Below are 18,009 nucleotides of genomic sequence, written 5' to 3'. Positions count from 1 at the left end.
CAAAGAGCCAAGAAAAGCTCCTGCCTTTACCCTCCACCCCAGGATGGCTCCGGAGCAACCCCAAGCCCTCACCTCTGCTCCTGCTCATCTTCCCACAGGGATGAGCTCAAAGTTTGGGATGCCACCAAGGGCTGTATCCAAACCAAAGGCTTGTTGGGGGCAGGTGCTGGGATGCTCTCCCCATCCAAGGGCTTTACCAGGAAGGGGCCATGGTGCCAGCAGTAGGTCATGGATCAGCCCAGCCCTTTCCTGTGCCAGAGGAGCTGCCCTGTCCCTGTACCGTGGTGCTGTACCCCAGCTGACAGGCCCCAGGGCCATGCCCTCAGCTCTTCCTGGCCTGGTTCCTTCTTGTGGGACTGTTCCTGTTGTGCTCTTGCCCTTTGATAGATGATTCTGTGGGAAGCTGGACCCGAGCCACTCCTTATCCACCATGGTAAGTGTTTTGTTTGAGAGGGATGGGGCTGAGATACTAGTGTGTGTGAATAAATCATCTTAAATTTGGGTCTCTTTTGCCCTCCTTCAACTGCATGAAATCAAGAGGGAAAGGAGCTCTGCTTCCTGCAGCAGTGCATTAGACCCTCTATCAGTTTAAAATCAAAGGGGCTGTCCTCTGAAAGAGGAGTCCCAGAGAATGGGTGTTCCCTGGCTAAAACTGCTGAGTGCAGGGTGCAGTTTTATCCCTTCTTGTAGCTAGAGCTGCCCCGACGCAGGCGTGAGACTGGCAGGTGCCCCCTGGGTGTCCTTGCAGCTGCCACCCCATGGTGCCCCAGGCTGGCACATCCCACCTGATGGGATGGGAACCACTTTGTTCCCTCCTTCTTACTGGTAAAACAGACTGGTAAAGTGTAGGATTCTGGTCACAGGAGCTGGAGTGAGGCTGATCTGAGCTCTTTATTGTGCTGGAGATACGAGGCTGTGCCACTGCGTGTGCTTCTCTGACAATTTCAAATCTCTCCTGCCCTGCCTCAAGGAGGGAAAATGTGGATTTCTCACATCACCAAATGCCTTCCAAAACACCCTCTAAAAAACCTGGAAGGTGCCTCTGATGTCCCTGGGTGCTGCCTCCCACATGGATCACTTCCATGGCAAAGGTGGAGAAGCCAAACCCGGCCTTGTGACTGCCCCCGTGGGTCCAGCACCTCCTCTAGCCTGGGGCCATGGTGCAGGCAGGGCCTTGGTGCCCAGGGGTTCAAGGCAGAAGCCTTGGGTCACTGAGATGCCTGAGATGGGGAAACCCCCTCTCCCACCCCCAGAAGTAACTGGCCACAGTTTTTGGGGATAAAGGACCAGACTTGGGGGAACAGGAAGAAAAAGCCACCCTCACAGGTTTGTGATTGTCTCTTAAAAAGATTTATTCTCCCTCCTTGCCTGAATGTACAAAGGCAAGAAGAGTACAGTTTGTATATATATATATTTATATATATATATATATAAAAAAACAAGGAACTCGGTAATAATGTACACTTTACAGAAGGGCAGAGTCAGGAAGACTGAAATGAAACCCAACACAGCAACGCCAATGGAAACAAGCTATAAACACCAACGGTCTGACACCGGGGCTGGGGGTGGCCCCGTGGGCAACAGCTGGCCCAGAGAACCCGGGAAACGTCAAACCTCAAACCTATTCTGCATAAACTGTTGTTTCATTTAACACCTAAAGGGAGACTCAACTGGGACCCAACTGGGAAGGTGGGGAGCAGCCCCCCGACCCCCTCCGACTGCCAGCAAAGCCTGTGGCACCCCCCAACACCCCCAGGCACTTCCTCTGCGCCGCTGGAGCCGCTGTGGGCCCCGGCCGTGCTGGGAGCCCGGCTGTGCCGGGCCGGCCGAGGCTGGAGGTAGGAGCAGCCAGCGGGACACTCCTCCAGGGCTGGGATGGGGGCTCTCCAAAGGACCCAGACCCCACCAGCCCCCGGTCCCGCAGCTGCAGGTGGCTCTGTGATGGGTGCGGGGAGGGTCCATCAAGCCACCCTGTCCCTGCGGAGCGTGCCAGGCCACGCGGCCCCGTCTCCTTCCAAACACAACAAAGAGTGGAAGAAAAATGAGTCAAACAACAAGAGCAGGCTGGGGCCACTGTGCTGCCGGCACCTGAACCAGGGCCAAGAGCAGCCAGTGCTCCTTTCCAACTGGGTACAGTGGGATGGGGAAGAAACGGGGAAAGAAAACAAAACCCAAAACAACAGCTTTCAAACAATTGCTTTTTACAGTATGTACAGAGCCCAGCAGGCAGAGCATCCCCTTACAGCGGCCCTCGGGGCTGGGTGCAACACGGACACACAACTGAGACCGACCGCCCCCATGGCCCCGGCCGGGCAGCACAAGAGGCGTGGGACGAGCAGGGGTGGCCCGGCCGCTGCGGGGCCGAGGTAGAGCGTCGGCCCGGGGAGAGCCACTCTGGGGCTGGGGGCAGAGGACCAGAAAGCCCCTGTCCTCAGAGCTGGGGAGCAGCTAGGAGTGGGGACCATCTTCCTCCAGGACCTGGTGCCCCCAGCCCTGGCACGAGGCGAGGCTGGAGCAGGGACCAGCGGGGCCCCACGTGCCTCTGGCAGAACCTAAGTGTGCTTGTTTCTTGCTGCACCCTGCCTGCGGCCTGGGGAAGCCGCCCAAAAAGCAAAAGGTGGATGAAAAGGGGAGCCGCAGCCCCCCACAGCAGGATGTGCTGCCCCAGGGTTTGGGGGACACTTGCCATCATAGTGGGGCAGAGGAAAGGCTGGGATTTGCAGAGTTGCAGCTCAGAAACCAAAGCAAAAGCCACGGGCAGGAGCTTCAGGCAGGTCTGGACCGTGCACTGCCTGGGGGGCCTGGCAGCCTGTGGGGTGACAGACAGCCCCCAGCTCTGTACCCTGCCGCCCCTAGCCCCATGGAGCCCCAGCCCCCAAGGGCAGAGGCTGCTTTGCTGGGGCCAAGAGCTTCCCCAGCCTCACTCTGGCCATTGGCCACATGCTGGTGGCTCCTGCCCACAGGCACGACTGTGTTGTGGATGCTGTGGGGTGCAGGACCAGATGAGAGGCTGGGAGAGCCCCACAGCTGCCTCCAGCCAGGCTGCCAACCACCAGCCCGCTGACACCCGCCAAGGCTCTGTGAGCCAGTCCTTCCTTCCCTCCTTCCTTTCCTGAGACTGTGGCCACATGGCAGGCTCGGTCCCATGTTCCAAGTCCCTGCCTGCCCCCAGTCCTGTCGTGAAGCAGCAGCTCACAGAGACACGGCAGGGTCCCAAATTCATCGAGAAACCTCAGTGCTTCTGTTTCCTCTTCATATGCACCAGGCAGGTGAGTCGCCTCCACCCCGAGTGCTGGTGCTCAGTAGAATAAATACATCCGCAGGAACCAGCTCACCCACTCGCCAAAGAGGGGTGGGGCGGGGAGTCAGTGTGTGTCCGACGAGGGGAGAAGACAGAGTCTGCCTCGGATCACGGCAGGAACGTCAAGCAGTACAATTAACACCATTCAACTGATGTCTAAAGGAGTCTCCAGCGCTTCTCCATGTGAGCCAGTCACACGTCTCGTATAGCCCAGGCATCCTGGTGTGTCACATCCTGCCATGACCCAAGGGCAGGTGAGCTCCCTTGAGCCCCAGCGCCATGGGCAAACCCTAAACCCTCGAGGGCATCCCGTGAGAGCCCATCCCGGCCTCCTCCGGCCCGGCCCGGCTGCCCGCGTGGAGGTGCGGCAGGAGCGGAGCCTTACCGTTCTCACCTCCGGGGAGGTGGGTATAGGGAGGGAGCGGAGCCTTGCTGGCTGGCAACGATGGCTGTGGAGGAGAGACCTGGGGGGGAAGAAGAGGCGTCAGGAGCTGCTAGACAGGGCCGGGCACCTCGGGGACGGTCTGAGGGTCCCGTGGCCCAAGGGCAGGTGCAGCTCCAGCCCAGCCCAGCCCCACGCTCACCTGTTGCATAGGGCAGGTTGTACTGTGCTGGCAGCAGCGAGTACCCGAGGTGGTGGTGGTGGTGATGCGTCGAGAGCAGGCGCTGGGAGGGCGATGTGCGGGGCCGGTCGCCGCTCCTCTCCCCCGCACCCGCTCCCCCAACGCTGCTGCAGCTCCCGCTGCCCCCCACCACCCCACAGCCACTGCGGTCCCGCTCCTGAGACGTCTTCTCACTTATCTGGAGAGGAGAAAGCAGACACATGCTAAGGGACATGACCGGCGGCCCCGAGGCACGTACTGGGATATTCCCTCTGCCCAAAAGGTTCCCATGATGCTGATGGGAAGTGGGCTGGGATGGCCAAAAGGCATGTGGAGGACACAGGGCCTGTTGGAGGACAATTCTTTCCTGTGCCCAAGCTCTGTCTCCCAGCTTAGCCCAGGAGAAGCCACGGGATGGAGACAGCTCCCACATCCCCCCTGCCAGCTCCAGGGCTGAGGACAAGTGTCACCTGATTGCTGCAGGGCCTGGAGAAGCCCCAGCACTGGGGCACAGGATTGGAAGGTCCATCCCAAAGGATTTGTAATGTTGGAATCCATGGCTGCAGGTCTCCCACAGCAGCAGAAACAGCAAAACCACACGGCAAGCGGAGCTGCTCCCACCTCCTTACAGGATCCAGGGACTATCCCACAGAGCTGGGCCAAGCCAGCGCTCTGCTGATCCTCACCGTGGGTGATTTGCTCTTGTAGTGGCTGGCATGCTGCTGCAGGATGTCCAGGGCCTTGGACTCCGAGCTGGATTTACAGCTCACGCTGGGGCTGGCTCGGGACTTGTCGCTGTCATCGCTGCCGGACGCCTTGCTCCCGTATGGAGAGAAGGAATAGCTGGAGGGTAGGTATGACCCTGGGGGGAGAAGAGCAGTCAGGGCACCAGGAGCAGCACAGTGGGAACATGTAGCTCTGTATGTGTGTGAGAAGATGTCCCACAGCCACCCCCCACGCTGAGAGCAGGGACAGCTGGGAATGGACAGCCCTCAAAGCCCCCGGCTCCCTACCTGGGTAATTCTGCATCATAACGGTGGGCATGGCACGGTAGCTGGGGTGGTTGGGGTCATACGACTGGCTGTAGGAGTAGCCGTGCATGTACGGGATGTAGGACTGATGCTGCGTGAGGGGTGAGGACACAGGGACGTGGACACTGGGCCTGGGGTCCTTCCCCACCATACGAGCCTCCTCGGTGGGGGTCAACTTGCACTCGGAGCTGGTGCTCTCCTTTCCATCCTCCTTGGACAAGGCTTCTTTACTTCGATTTCTTTCTTCCTTCAACTTTCGGTCTCTCTCCTCTTTCCACCGCTCATCCTCTGTCTTGATGTCCGAGTACTTTGCCGGGTACACGTAGGTCCACATCCGGGGCTCAGCTTCCTGCAAGAACAGTCAGCTGTCAGAACAGCTGCCTCCCCCTGGTCCTGCCTGTCCCAAAACCAGCCTGCGTTTGGAGGAGACTGGCAAACCCCACTGCCCTTCTCTGGGCTCTCCTTGGCCCATCCACGGCCTCTGCTTCCCGCAAGAACAGCCAACCACCCGAGCAGCTGCCTCCCCACAGCCCCACCTGTCCCAAATCCAGGTTGGGTTTGGAAGAGATCAGCAAACCCCACCTCCCTCTCCATAGCTCATCCATGGCCTCACAGCCTCACCCTTTTCCTGGCCCCAAGGGTGGAGTCCCACCACAAGCAGAGGATAAGGTGTTCTCTGAGGTGATGGCCCCAGCAAAACCCAGTGAGCAGCTTCCTCCAGGAGCAAACCCAAAGCTGGGCTGGCAGACAGGGTATGGCATTACCTGTCTGTACCAGAGAACAGGGTCCACTTCTGCTTGCCGGCCACACTCAGAGCCAGTCTTCGTCTCAGCCGTCTCCTTCCCTAGGTGACCAGCTTCACTCAGCTTCACTTTGAGCCCCTCGGCAACCTGGCCGCTGGACAGCTTGGACGAGTCCTCCAGCTTGGGGATGATGACGGATTTGGCCATATCAGGACCTCCCTGCTCCTTGGGCTTGCTCAGCCCTGACTTGACGAGGTCTGTGAGGCTCGGGGCTTTGGTCAGTGTTGGGGGCATGGGTGGCTTCTGCTTCCATTCCTCTTTGAGTGCTGCCTCCTTCTCTTTCAAGCCCAGCTCCGCCTTCTTCTCCAGCCCTCGCTGCTGCTGCTGCTCCAGGCTCTGCCGCTGCTTCTGCTGCTCCTCGTACTGCTGGCGGTAGGCAGGGTTGGTACTCAGCAGATGAGCGTGGTAGCCCTGCTCGCTGTAGCCATAGGGCGGCACGTAGGCATACTGGTTGTAGTAGAGGGATTGCATGTACATGTTGGGGCGCTGCTGGATGACCGAGGGCTGCTGGCTGGAGCCACTGCTGAGCTCTGCCTTCTTCTCTTCACAGCCTTCACTCTTCACCTTCACCTCCGGGTTCTCCTGCTCCTCGTCCTTCTTCAGCTTCAAGGTCTGTGTCTCGGCCGCAGACTGCCCACCGGGGTTCAGGGGGCCTGGGCTAGCCTGGGGGTAGCCAGGGGAATAGTAGGTTTCAAAGCCTTGGTAGAAGGGAGACTCCTTGCTCTGCGGTTGTGGAGGGAAAAGAGCTTTTTTGGCGCCTTCCTTGACCAACTGCTCTGGATCCTTTGCCTTCATGTTCTCCAGCTTGCCCTCCCCATCCTCCCCAGCATCAGAGATGTCCGAGTAGGCCGGGCTGTTGGTCTTCACCGAGTTGGCCTCTGCCCCATTCTGGGTGACAACGTGCAGTGGGGTCAGGGGCTGGGCTGCGCTGGTGTTCTCCAGCCTGCTGGCCCCGCCGATGGAGGGACTGGGGGCATTGTCAGTGAAGCTGTAGATCTTATCCGCCTCGGCCTTGATGCTGGCGAGCCGGCTCTGGTGGGGGTCAGACGAACCGTTCAGCAGCCCCTCGCCTTTCATCCCCAGCTCGCTGGATTCCCCCCGGAAAGGGCTCTTACCTTCCTCTGCTCTGTAGGCTTTGCCAGGAGTCAAAGGGTTTTCCACCTCTTTAGGGTCCTTCTTCTTCTTGTCTTTCTTCTTCTTTTCCTTGGAAGGGGTGAGGGCAGGGTTGACAGCAAAGGGCTCTCCCATCACTGTTGGCTTGGGCTGGATGGGTTTGAGCTGGGGGCTGTTGGGCATGGTCTGGACCACAGTTGTGGCGAGGCCACCAGAGGAGCCGGGGCTGGCTGTGGTGAGCGTGGCAGTCTGGAAGGTGTAAATTGGCTGCGGGGGGATGGCTGGTGCAATGGGTCTGGCTGACTTCAAGCTTTTGGAAGGAATCTTCTCCTGTTTAGCACCAGAGGCCTTCTTTGACTTGTCCTTATCAATGCATCGCTTCTCCAGCGAGTCAAAGTCATCGTTACTCGTCTCATCGGCCACCGAAGGACCATCCTCAGAGCCATCATTGGACAGAGCACCCAGGTCTGTGTCCCCTTCCCCACCCACCTTCTTCTTGCAGGGGACCTTGGTGCTGAACTTGCTGGACGGGGAGGGGCTGTGGGGCTCCATCAAGCGCACCTTGGGGGTGGCTGAGCGAGCGGGTGAGAGGGAGCCTTTCTGTGTCCCGGCAGCACCATTGCAGCTCCCGACGTCGGCGTGCAGGGAGGGCTCCTCGCCATACTCGCTGTCCACATCAGCCTCCAGCTTATTATCATCATCCGTGTGTGCATGGGCCTGGTGGTACTTCAGCCCGTTGATATGCTTGTACTTCTTGTTACAGTTGGGGTGGGGACAGTCGATGAGGATGGGAGAGGGGCAGCTGCGCTCCAGGATAGCTGGCTCCACCTTGACCGCGGCAGGTGGCACCGCGGCCGAGCCCATTGAGTTTGTGCGGATGCGCTTGCTGCCCTTGGAGTCCTCCGAGCTGGAGTTCAGATCCATGTCGGAGAGAGGTTTGCTCTTCCGCTTGGTGACAGAGGAGGGACTGGCCTTAACATCCTCGGCGGTGCCACCAGGCGGGGTGCGGTGGTCCGAGGAGTTCTGGCTGCCCCGGCGCCCCTTGCTGTTGGCTCCCGCCCGGGTCTTGCTGCTGCTGCTGCTCCCCTTGCTGTCCGAGGCAGCGGCCGCCTCGTTGACCGGCGTGTTGCTGTTGGGGCGCACGCGCTTGCCCCTGCCCCGGCCGTTACGCATCTCCAGGTCGCTGGTGGGAGAGTCACAGAACCTGCAGGGAGGAGGACACAGAGGTTTCAACAGAGAGGTGGCTGTGCTGGGCTGTGCTGTCCCCAAGGCACGGTGGGGACCCCCTTACTCCCCTCACTACCAATCCCATAGACTTCTCCCCCCACTGACCGATAAAGAGGAAACCAGAGAGGTCCCTTGGGATGTGCTAAACCATCTCCAGTCCCAGGACAAGGCACGTGTGACTGCAGGGGCAAAAAGCCACGGGAGCAGTTGGGTTGGGCAGGGAGGAGATGCCAACCTCTGTGGCAGCAGGGCAGATTGTCCCAGGTGCCCTGGGGGTCATACAGGGCCAGATCTGCCCACAGCGCTAGGAGCCCCCCAGAGCCCCCCAGCCGCTTACCGGGGCGGTGCCCAGTCATGCTGTGTGCAGTCCAGCAGCGTCCCCACGTACGTCTTGTTCCTCCAGGTGACATTGACCACCAGCATCCCTGCAAGGCGAGGGGAAAGGGTCAAATGGGGCCAGGTGTGATCCCACGGTGCCAAGAACCTGCCCCTCGAGACAGGCAGGAGGAAGAGCTTAGCTCCAGGGTTGAAGTAGGGTAGACAAGGGGTCATGGGCTCTCAGAGGAGGTGAGACATTTGGCTCAAGGCTGGAGGGGCACCAAGATAGGAGCTGGAGACTCCCAGCTCATCCCTTCCCTTGGCATGTCTCACCTAACCCCTCTTCCAGTTCCCTGCTTTCATGGGAATTTAAAACCCAGTGAACTACAAAGGGCTGTGGGATTTCAGGGGGGACCTGAAGATCCACATTGGATCCATGTGTGCTCAGGCAGGGGAGGGAATGATCTCCAGAAAGAAAGAATTGGGAAGACCTCGGGGGAAATGCAGAAAGTCCCTAGCAAGGCTGTGGACCCCAAAGTGGAGCTGCAGACCACCCCAGCAGGGCTATGAACCAGCATGGCCATGAACCTCATGACCCTCCAGAAAAAGCTGCTACTGCCACTAGATGGCAAGCTGAGCCCAGCATTCCTGCTCAGGCGACTGTCCCTGGCAGGAAAACCCAATCCTGGCAGAGTAACCCTCCATTGCCCTGGGGCACTTTGCTTCAGCACCTCCAGGGGCATCCCTCTGCCCTGTATTTTCATCTGGAGAACCACCCATGGGGCCACATCCTCCCATCACACAGCAAAGTCACTGGGCATGTAGAAAACCTTGGTGTTTCAGTTTTTCCACACTAATTCAGAAGAGGAACTGCCTGGCTCACACCCACGCCACAAGGACCCTCAGCACCTCTTCTGGGAGGCAGAGAGGTCCTCCACAGTACCCCTCAGCATCGTGGTGTCTCCCCCTTGCCAGGATCACTCTGGTTTCTGTGTAACTGGAGCAGTTGTGCCGGGCGCATTTACCCAAGCAAGGTAAAACTCGGGAACGTGTTTGCGAGGGTTGATGAGTGCAGCAAGATGTACGGCCCGGGAGATGGATGGAGCCGAGGGAGCCCGGAGCAGCTGCGCCTGAAGCATGTTTATAAATCTCAGCCCACATCCCCCACCGTGCTATGCCAGCGGCCAGCTGCAGGCTTTGGCAAGGATAATACATGGAGCCAAGGCTCGACACGGCCTTTTCAGAAAGAGAAATGAAATGCAGACCTTCTCTTTCTCCTTTTCCTCCTGGAAAATGTTGGGAGCAGATCATGGGAAGACATGGTGCCAGCACATGGCCAAGAGCCACAACCAGCTCATCCCAGTGAGCAAGAGACACTGGGTTCTGCCTTCAGAGGAAGGTGCTGGGGGCCTGCCTTAACAAAGATGTGGCCAGGATGTGATGATGGAGACAACCTGAGGGAGAAACCAACTGCTGGGAACCCACAGCCCCACACATGGAAAGATCAGTGGGAACAGTGGGATGCTGGTTCCAGGCATCCCAAAAAGGGCACATGGAATGTGGTCTTCTGTTCTTCCTGATACAGTTTTTGGCAGGCAGGAGCCTGTCCCCCTTTCCTTTAAACCCAAAGAAGCTGCTGGCTGAATCCTGTACCCCAGCCCAGCCCCACCATTCCCAGGAAACCTCTGGGGAGCTGCTGTGGGATCCTCCCAGGAGCTGCCCAAGGACCTGAGAGCCACTGAGGAGCAAGCAGCACTAACCCAGGCCTCATCCCTCCCAGTCCCTCTGCTCTCCCTGCCATTCAATCCCTCTGGAGCCAGAGAAGACCACATGAGCAGCTGGAAATTAATTGCATGGCAAACCATGCAGTCTCTTGTGCATCCCAGGGCCAGTGTGTGATATTAGAAAGGAGGTGCTGGCATTTTTCCTCCTGACCACCACAGTTACAAGAGATGACAGAGGAAGGGCCAGCACCGTCTCTCCTTCCCTGTTGGAACAGCAGACCTCCAACACACACCAGCCTATATTTAACCCGCTGCAACCAATCATATCAAATCCCCTCCTAATCCTCCAACAATAACCCAGGACAATTTAAACCCCAGGACAGATCCTAAGCAGCTTTTTTCACCCACTGTGTCCTCCTCCCACAGCAGGATGATGAGCAGGCACAGGCATGACAAGGGCAGCAGTGAGGAAGTAATGCTTTCGCATCTTCAAGAACGCAGATGCTCTTGAACAGAAGGAATCCCACTGGGTAACTCCCATCCCACCTTTCATGGGAAGGTGAATCTTAGAAGCCCTTAAGGAATGGATACCACCCAAATCTGGGTGCAAACCACTCAGCATCCTGCTCACCAAGTGCTCACGTAAGAGTTGTATCCTGGCTGGAAAAAGTAAGGGTTGGTGATGGTGCAAAGTTGCCATTCAGGAAGGCAGTGTATGAGAAAATCCTGGGATCATATGGGATGGAGGACAAGGTTGCTGTGAGCACCAGGAGCCATTGTATTGGGGCACAATTCAACCCTTTTCAAAGATGAATACCCCAAGCTCAACCAAGAACATCTCTATGAATTCCTCCTCCACCTGCATCACTTCCAGGATGCCCTGGCTTTGGGATGCCCCTTCTTCCATTGATTTCTTCCCCAGCTGCATCATCTTTGAAATGATCTTTGTCATTTCCCCTCCAGCTGCATCGCTTTGAGGATGCTCCAGCTTTTCCATAAGCCCTGCCCATGTGCAGAGATCTTGCCTGACCCATAGTGCCCAGGCTTTGGGACACAACACCCAAAGCTGTTCATGGCCATCCCTGGCTCCTGCCAGCAGATAAAGGACACCACAGGGCTGCCCAGCACAATTGTCACCTCAGCCAGTGAGGAGAGATCAGATCACTCACCAATTACCATCACAGGCAAAAGAGACTCACCCCAAATTAAACTAATTTAATTTATTGCAAATCAAATCAGAGTAGGGTAATGAGAAATAAAACCAAACCTTAAAATACTTTCTCCTGGCTTCTTCCCAGGCTCAACTTTACTCCTGATTTCTACATCTTTGTCCGCAAACAGCACAGGGGGATGGAGAATGGGGGCTGCTTTTTCTCCTCTTCCTAAATACATTATCCTAGAGACACTGCCCTCATTGCTGATAAGCTCGGCCTTAGGTGGCCTTGTCCAACATGGGGGGAAGTTTCTGGTGTCTTCTCACAGAGAAGTCCCCTCTATCAAATCTTGACAGGTTACATGAACACAGTTTCCCCAGCAGGGCCAGAGGGAGACAGGATCATCCCATCATACCATGTAGATGCTCAGATGGTGCATGACTGTCCCTGGCCATCCAACTGCTTTCCAGGGACTGCAGCACACAAAGATCACCGCCCTGGACTCCAGGGAAGAAGACCTGGGCCTCCTCAGAGACCTGTTTGACAGAGTGCCATGGGATAGAGTGCTGGAGGGAAGTGGGACCCAAGGATGCTGGCTGGCATCCAAGGATCATCCCTGAATTCAGGAGCAATGCATCCCAACAAAGAGAAGTCAGGTGGAAATGCCAGGAGGCCTGATGGATTAACAAGGAACTCTAGGAGAAACTCAAACACACAAAGGAAGCCTCCAGTCGGGGTAGCACACAGCTGAGGGGCTCAATTCCTTGTTTGCCTTGATCTTCCCCAGCAAGTGGCTCCATCCATGCCCCCTGAGCTGGAGGTGGCAAAGACAGGTGCTGGAAGAAGGAAGAACCACCTGTAAGAGAAGTTCAAGGTGCGTAAGTCCATGAGATCCGATGAGATGTATCCGCAGTTCCCATGGGAACTGGCAGAGGAAGCATTTAAGCCACTATCCATTGTATTTGACGGGTCTTTGCTCTCACCCTCCCATCTTCTCCATTCTACCCCCATCTATTGCACTTCCCTCCTGCTCCAAGCAAGGACACGTCCACACTGGCATGTGCCAACCCTGGGCAGGCTTGTGCTCCATCATACCCTCATGAAAAGTTTGCAAACGGACAATCTAAATGTTCAGAGTTCAGAAATCTGAGCCATGGGGAACCTGCCACTAACATCCCAGCAAGGAGCTGGAGGAAGGGATGTACATACAGTGTGCTGACAATCTCCAGGTGCTGCCACACCACGATCCTCATAGCTCAGAGGGTTTGTGTTTGTTTTGCTGCGATCAGCACTGGTGTGGCACCATGTGGGGGTGAGAAGGTGACACGGTCCAAGCCAGGTGACACCAGCTTCACCGAAGGGGATGGAGGAGACCTGGCAGTTCCTGAGGCAGCAAAGAGAGCAATGCTGCCCAGTGTGATCAGATCAGTTAATAATTCCTGAAGATGAGAATTACCCTTAACAGCACTAGGGGAGCTCCCAAGAGAGCTGCTCCCCACTAAATGTCCTGGTAAAACACATCCCTGTGCAAGCCAGGCTCAGCAAAGGGATGGTGTCACCATGGTCGCAGGAGAGCACCAACAACAGTGTTCACTACCAGCTAGACCAGCCCTCGGGCCAACACCAATCTGGAATGGTGGAGGAGAAGGTGGACCAAAAGTCCAGAGCCAGATGGCTGGTTGGTGGTAGGAGCCCTCTGGGATGCCTTTAGCAGGGTTCATGGACTCATGGCAGATTTTCTAGTGGGGAATGAGCATAAAGTTGGTTCAGGGACATCATCAGATTCATCAAAGCTTCATGCTCCCATCTCAGATGGACTTATCCTTCTTGTCCAACTTATCCTTCCAAGCATTGCCAGGCTTTGCCTTTAGAAGCTTTTCTCCATGATTTTGCAGCCCCACATGGAGAGGGGAAGGCCAGCCTCAGGAAGACATTAGAGTCCTTTCCAGTGCCTAAAAGGGATCTAAAAGAAGGCTGAAGAGGGACTTTTTGCAAGGCCAAGAAGTGACAGGCCAAAGAGTATTTGCTTTAGCTGAAAGAGGGGAGATTTAGATGGTATATTAGGGAAAAAAATTCCTTCCTGTCATGGTAGTGAGGCGCTGGCACAAGTTTCCCAGAGAAGCTCTGGCTGCCCGATTCCTAAAAGTGTTCTAGGCCAATTTGGATGGGACTTGGAGCAACCTGGGCTAGTGGAAGGTGTCCCCACCCATGGCAGGGCGCGGAATGAACTGGGCTTTAAGGTCCCTTTCAAACCAAACCATTCCTCAGTTCTGTGATTCTAAACTTGATGCAAGCCAAGAGCTGCTCCACTGCTCTAGGGTCCTTCCAAACAGTCCAGTGATGCTGCTACCTACATCCCAAGGAGCAAGGGGGAGAGATGGATCCCTCTGGATATACTGAGGAGAGTCTCCAGATGCTGGAAGCACCTCACCTGGCTTTGCAGACATGGCCTTGCCGTAGCTTTCTCCTCTGTATCCCTTGGGTAAGGGGAGATGATTGCTGCATCCCTGAACATTTCACAAACTCCATCTTCCAGCAGTCAGATCCAGCATCGCCCTTGACTCTATCTTGGACAATGGGAAGGCAGGTGAGAGATGCCACACAAAAACCAGGGATAGCTCCCCCCTGCCTCTTCACTCAAGGATGAGAGACGTCGTGTGACCGGAGCCAAGGCACACAGCGCACCCCAAGAGACCAAAGGCACTAACAGGGCTCGCCTTTGTGCAGGACTGGATGTGAAATCCTCGCTCCCAACAGTGGCAACCATCAGCAGCTGGCAGAGAAGGATCTCTGTGTGAATTCACTGAATTACCACAGACTAAAAATATCCGGGCTGTGGGAAATCACAGGACACCTCCAAGGCATGCTCCGAAATGGTGGCTGAGGAAGCGAGAGGTAATGCGGATGGACAGGCAGACAGACGTGGAGCTCCACAGTGGGGTGAGGAGAAGGAGAAAAGAACAGCAACTGCCCCCATGGCAAGACCTCTCAACCAGGAATTGGCAGGGAGCGATGTTCTCCTGCTCCCTGCCTCAGGGATGCTCAGTTCATCCATCCTGGAGCAGCCACTGAGACCCTCTCCTGATTTCCACCCAGAACTACTATACAAATCCAGCTTCGCCCCTGCCCACGGGGCTCTCCAGCAGCCCTGGGATTTTCAGGGAACTCTGCAGCTCCAGGGCTTTTGGCTTGAGAGAAGCCACACAAGGACAGCAGGCTGGTGGGGGTGGGGAGATGGGGCAGCCCCACAGGTGGAGGATGCCAACGCTCCTCTGTGCTGCTGTGTGTCCCAAAACCCAGCCCAATTGTGCCTCAGTTTCCCCAGCTGAAGCTGAAGTGACCAGGCTCTTGGAGATACCGATCACGCAGTGCTGGGGAGGTGGTAGATCAGTGCAGACCTTCCACAGGTTTCTTTAGAGCAGATCCACCCTGTAGATTCCCTGGCCCTGGGATGTGCAGAGCAGGGCTCCTGAACTCTCCTGCTTTCTGTTTCTTCTCACAGATTTTACATGTGACATCCTTCTGCCTTGGAGCAGCAGAAAAAACACTCACAGCTCCCAGCTGCCTCAATCAGGGTGAATTTTTTTCCATATGGACTGGACAGCAAAGCAGAGGAGTGTGGAAGTCCCCATCCCAAGCTAGACATCACAGTCTTCCCTGGCATGATCCATTCACTGCTCTCTTCCCAAACAGCTTAGGTGCTATTTCTCAATATGCTTTTTCCAAGGAGAACAACTCCAGTGCTCACACTGGCAGCCACTGCAGCACTTGCTCCTGCGCCAACCGTGGTTTCAAAATCAGTTTCCCAGTAGGAAGAGAGAAAAAGCAAACTGCTCCCCCCCACCTTCCCAAAGCATGGGACAAGAAGAGAACCTCATTGGAAGCAGCTCCTGGGAGTGGAGATTTCAGTTCAGCTTCCATCACAGACAATAAAGAATCTCAGTCAGGAATGGCAGGGATAAAGGCCAATAGCTCCATTTTCTGCACAGAACAGCAATGGAAGAACAGGAGCAGGTATCCAAAAGGAGCACATGGACATCTGACTGAGATGACCCATCAACCAGCCTCCACCACCACTGCTCTCTCTCACCTTTGCGCTTCTGGACTGTCCAGACACAAACACAATGAGCTCACCCTGTGCCTCCCAAGGCAGGAATCTCCAGCATCCCACTGAGGCTAGAGGGAAGGCCAAGTTCCAGCACTTCCCATGGGCCACTGAGCCACCTATTCATCCCTGCGTTCCTTGGCAGAGCCCCAAGAGCAACGAAAATCCATCAAAGGACCTAGGAAAGCAAACCAAGCTGTGCATGGATGAGATGAGCTCCAGTGGAAAAAAATGATTGGATTGGCTTGGCAAGAGAGCTGAGAGGCTGATCTCCCACTGAGTCGATTTTGAGAGCTCCGCTGGGTTTTTTTATTCCAGCAGGAGATTTCTGCCGCCTCACAGGGTTTGAGAGCTTTTGTGACAGACCTGTGGGTTGCCAAGCAAAAATGAAGTCAACTCTGTCAAATTCCCGTGCTGGCTGGCACAGCCCTTGCCCTGGCACCTCCAGAACAAGTCAGCTCTTGTCAAAGGGTAGAGAAATGGCAACTTAGATTTTCGCCTGCTGTCTGGGCAAAGGGCTAACGCAACACACGGGGCTGACACAAGTACTGGCCAATTACTCCCCTTGCTGGACAGATTATGGACTGCTCTCACACGGTTCCTCTGTCCTGGTCACCCAGCTGGTGGCAGGAAAGACCAGGACATGCCAAAGAACGACACAGCAGGGACATGGGAAGGAAGGGACTGCCGTAAGTCCCCCGTGACACTGTCAGAGAGGAGGAAGCTCTGTGACACTCACCGTCCTCTGTCTCCTGCCAGACGATGCCCTCCAGGTTCACGCTGGTCCCAGGCTCGCAGGGGCCCAAGCACTCGGGCTCGGTGGCCAGGGCCACATCACAGGTGTTCACTCCCACTGAGCGGGTGCGTACCATGATCTGCTCGCACGGCGACGAGATGTCATTGTTGACCACAGGGACAAGGAGGTGCAAGGGCAACACTGCGGGCGTAGAGACCGGAGATTCCATCTGTGGGGAAAAAGAGATACGTGGTCACCATACTGCTGGGAACACTGAAGGGAGGGCAAGTATCAACAGACATCTACATTCCTGGAGAACCTCAAGCTCAGGACTGCCACCTTCAGTTCACATCCCACACCCCATAAGAGGACAAGGATCTCGCAGGGCTCTCCTGCCCTGACGTTCCCATACCCATGTAACCCTGGGGAGCACTGTAGTCACAGAGATCACACTCAAAAGTCCTTGTGCAGGAGATATCTGTGCTTCTGCTTGAAAGAACTCGTGGCAAGTTCCTTCCCTGACGGCTTCTGTAATCATCCCCAGTGAGGATGCCTCTTGGCTATGGCTCAGATGTTAATGCAGTCAATGGCTTTGGACCCGATGGCTCACTAGAAGAGCTCCTGCTCCACAGGCAGGACAGGACAAACAAGTAGCAGACTCCCTCTGGCACCCATGAAAACCAACATCCTTCTCCTTCCAGAACTACCCTGTGACCACCTGCAGACAGAGTCACTTGGACCATATCCCTCTTCCCTATACAAGTATCTGCTTCAGAGCCCGATCCAGCCATTGTGCTCTCTCTGCACATAGAAACCAGATCCCACAGCCAGAGCTGGGCCTGGAAAGCCAACAAGCCAATATGCCAAGTGGAAGCCCAGCCAAGCCACCCTGCTGCTGAGAAGCCAAAGTCCTTGGCCATTCTGCCACGCAAGCAGATTACAGCAGTGTCAGAAGGAGGATGGCTGATGGGCTCTGTGGCTGGCCAAGGCAAGGGCAGGGTAGAGACCTTCCCATCCTTTGGGGTTTATCAGCCAAGCCAGCCACCCCCTCATCTTGGCTTGCAAGGACCTGCAGCAGCTCTGGGGTGAACGGCTCCTCTTCAGCTTAGACCTCCTCTCTTCACCATTTGTCATCTTTAGACACTGGGCTACCTCAGAGAAGCAGACTGAGGAAACTTATCACACCAGCAGCAACTGCTGACCTGGGTTCCAGTTTCAAGCAGGCCAAGATTCCTCTAAAGCACCCAGTCCTACTCCCAGACCCCCTAAAACTCTGCTGAGGGAAAACAGAAGACCTGGAGAGTCCAAGTTTGTGGTGACCAAGTGTGGACCAGCCCATGATCCCTTCCAGCCTTGCTGCTGACTCCCATCCTGGTCCTGATCAGCTGCCAAATTTGCCTGCTCCCTCTCTTGCTCACACAGCTCCATCCTTCAAGCAAGGGAAACAACTCCAGCAGAACCTTGCACATCCAACCTAGCCTGCCCCACCCAATAGGGTGCCCACAATCACAGCAAGTGCCTGGAGCATCCCACCTCCCCACCAGCTCCTGACCCACACTTTCTCTCCACATCCCTGGTAACACAAATCTCTAGCTAGAGGAGGATATCACATCCTGGCTCTGATAGGGCAAGTGGATTTTCTCTTCCAGCAGAACACAAAGCACTTTCTGTCTACAGCTCTCTCCTTGTCCTGCATCCATTCTCTCTCTAGACAGCTCATCACAGCAACATGCAGTCCACTTGGCATTAAAGATGGCCTGGAGGTCTCAAACAACAGTGGTTGGACCCCACAGTCTCCTCCCCAGCAGCACAGCTTGTTACCCACAACCACCTCCAACCTCCCACCAACAAAATCAGCTCTCCCCCAGGAGCCCATCTCCAGATCACCCACCTCC

General features: G+C 56.1%; 1 protein-coding gene across 2 annotated transcripts in view; it reads right to left on the bottom strand.

Moving 5' to 3' along the window:
• Positions 1–1,327: 1,327 nt before the first annotated feature.
• The window catches only part of ZNF609 (zinc finger protein 609), a 50,336-nt gene continuing 33,654 nt past the window's right edge, over positions 1,328–18,009 (bottom strand). Inside the window, exons 2-9 of one of the 2 annotated variants that reach the window (XM_014251233.2) lie at positions 16,118–16,343; positions 8,415–8,502; positions 5,699–8,054; positions 4,917–5,283; positions 4,590–4,765; positions 3,886–4,102; positions 3,687–3,765; positions 1,328–3,535 (exon numbers count right to left, since the gene is read on the bottom strand). In XM_014251233.2, coding sequence (XP_014106708.2) covers positions 3,692–3,765; positions 3,886–4,102; positions 4,590–4,765; positions 4,917–5,283; positions 5,699–8,054; positions 8,415–8,502; positions 16,118–16,343 — 3,504 coding nt within the window. In that variant the 3' untranslated portion in view covers positions 1,328–3,535; positions 3,687–3,691. Of the gene's footprint in view, positions 3,766–3,885; positions 4,103–4,589; positions 4,766–4,916; positions 5,284–5,698; positions 8,055–8,414; positions 8,503–16,117; positions 16,344–18,009 lie in introns of both variants that reach the window. The other variant, XM_005521335.3, reaches the window with a different exon arrangement.

Source organism: Pseudopodoces humilis, chromosome 16, assembly GCF_049639895.1.
Source record: "Pseudopodoces humilis isolate 2021_Gansu_Grassland_sample_001 chromosome 16, ASM4963989v1, whole genome shotgun sequence".
In the NCBI taxonomy this organism is placed as follows: domain Eukaryota; kingdom Metazoa; phylum Chordata; class Aves; order Passeriformes; family Paridae; genus Pseudopodoces; species Pseudopodoces humilis.
This window is presented reverse-complemented; position numbering and strand designations above follow the sequence as displayed.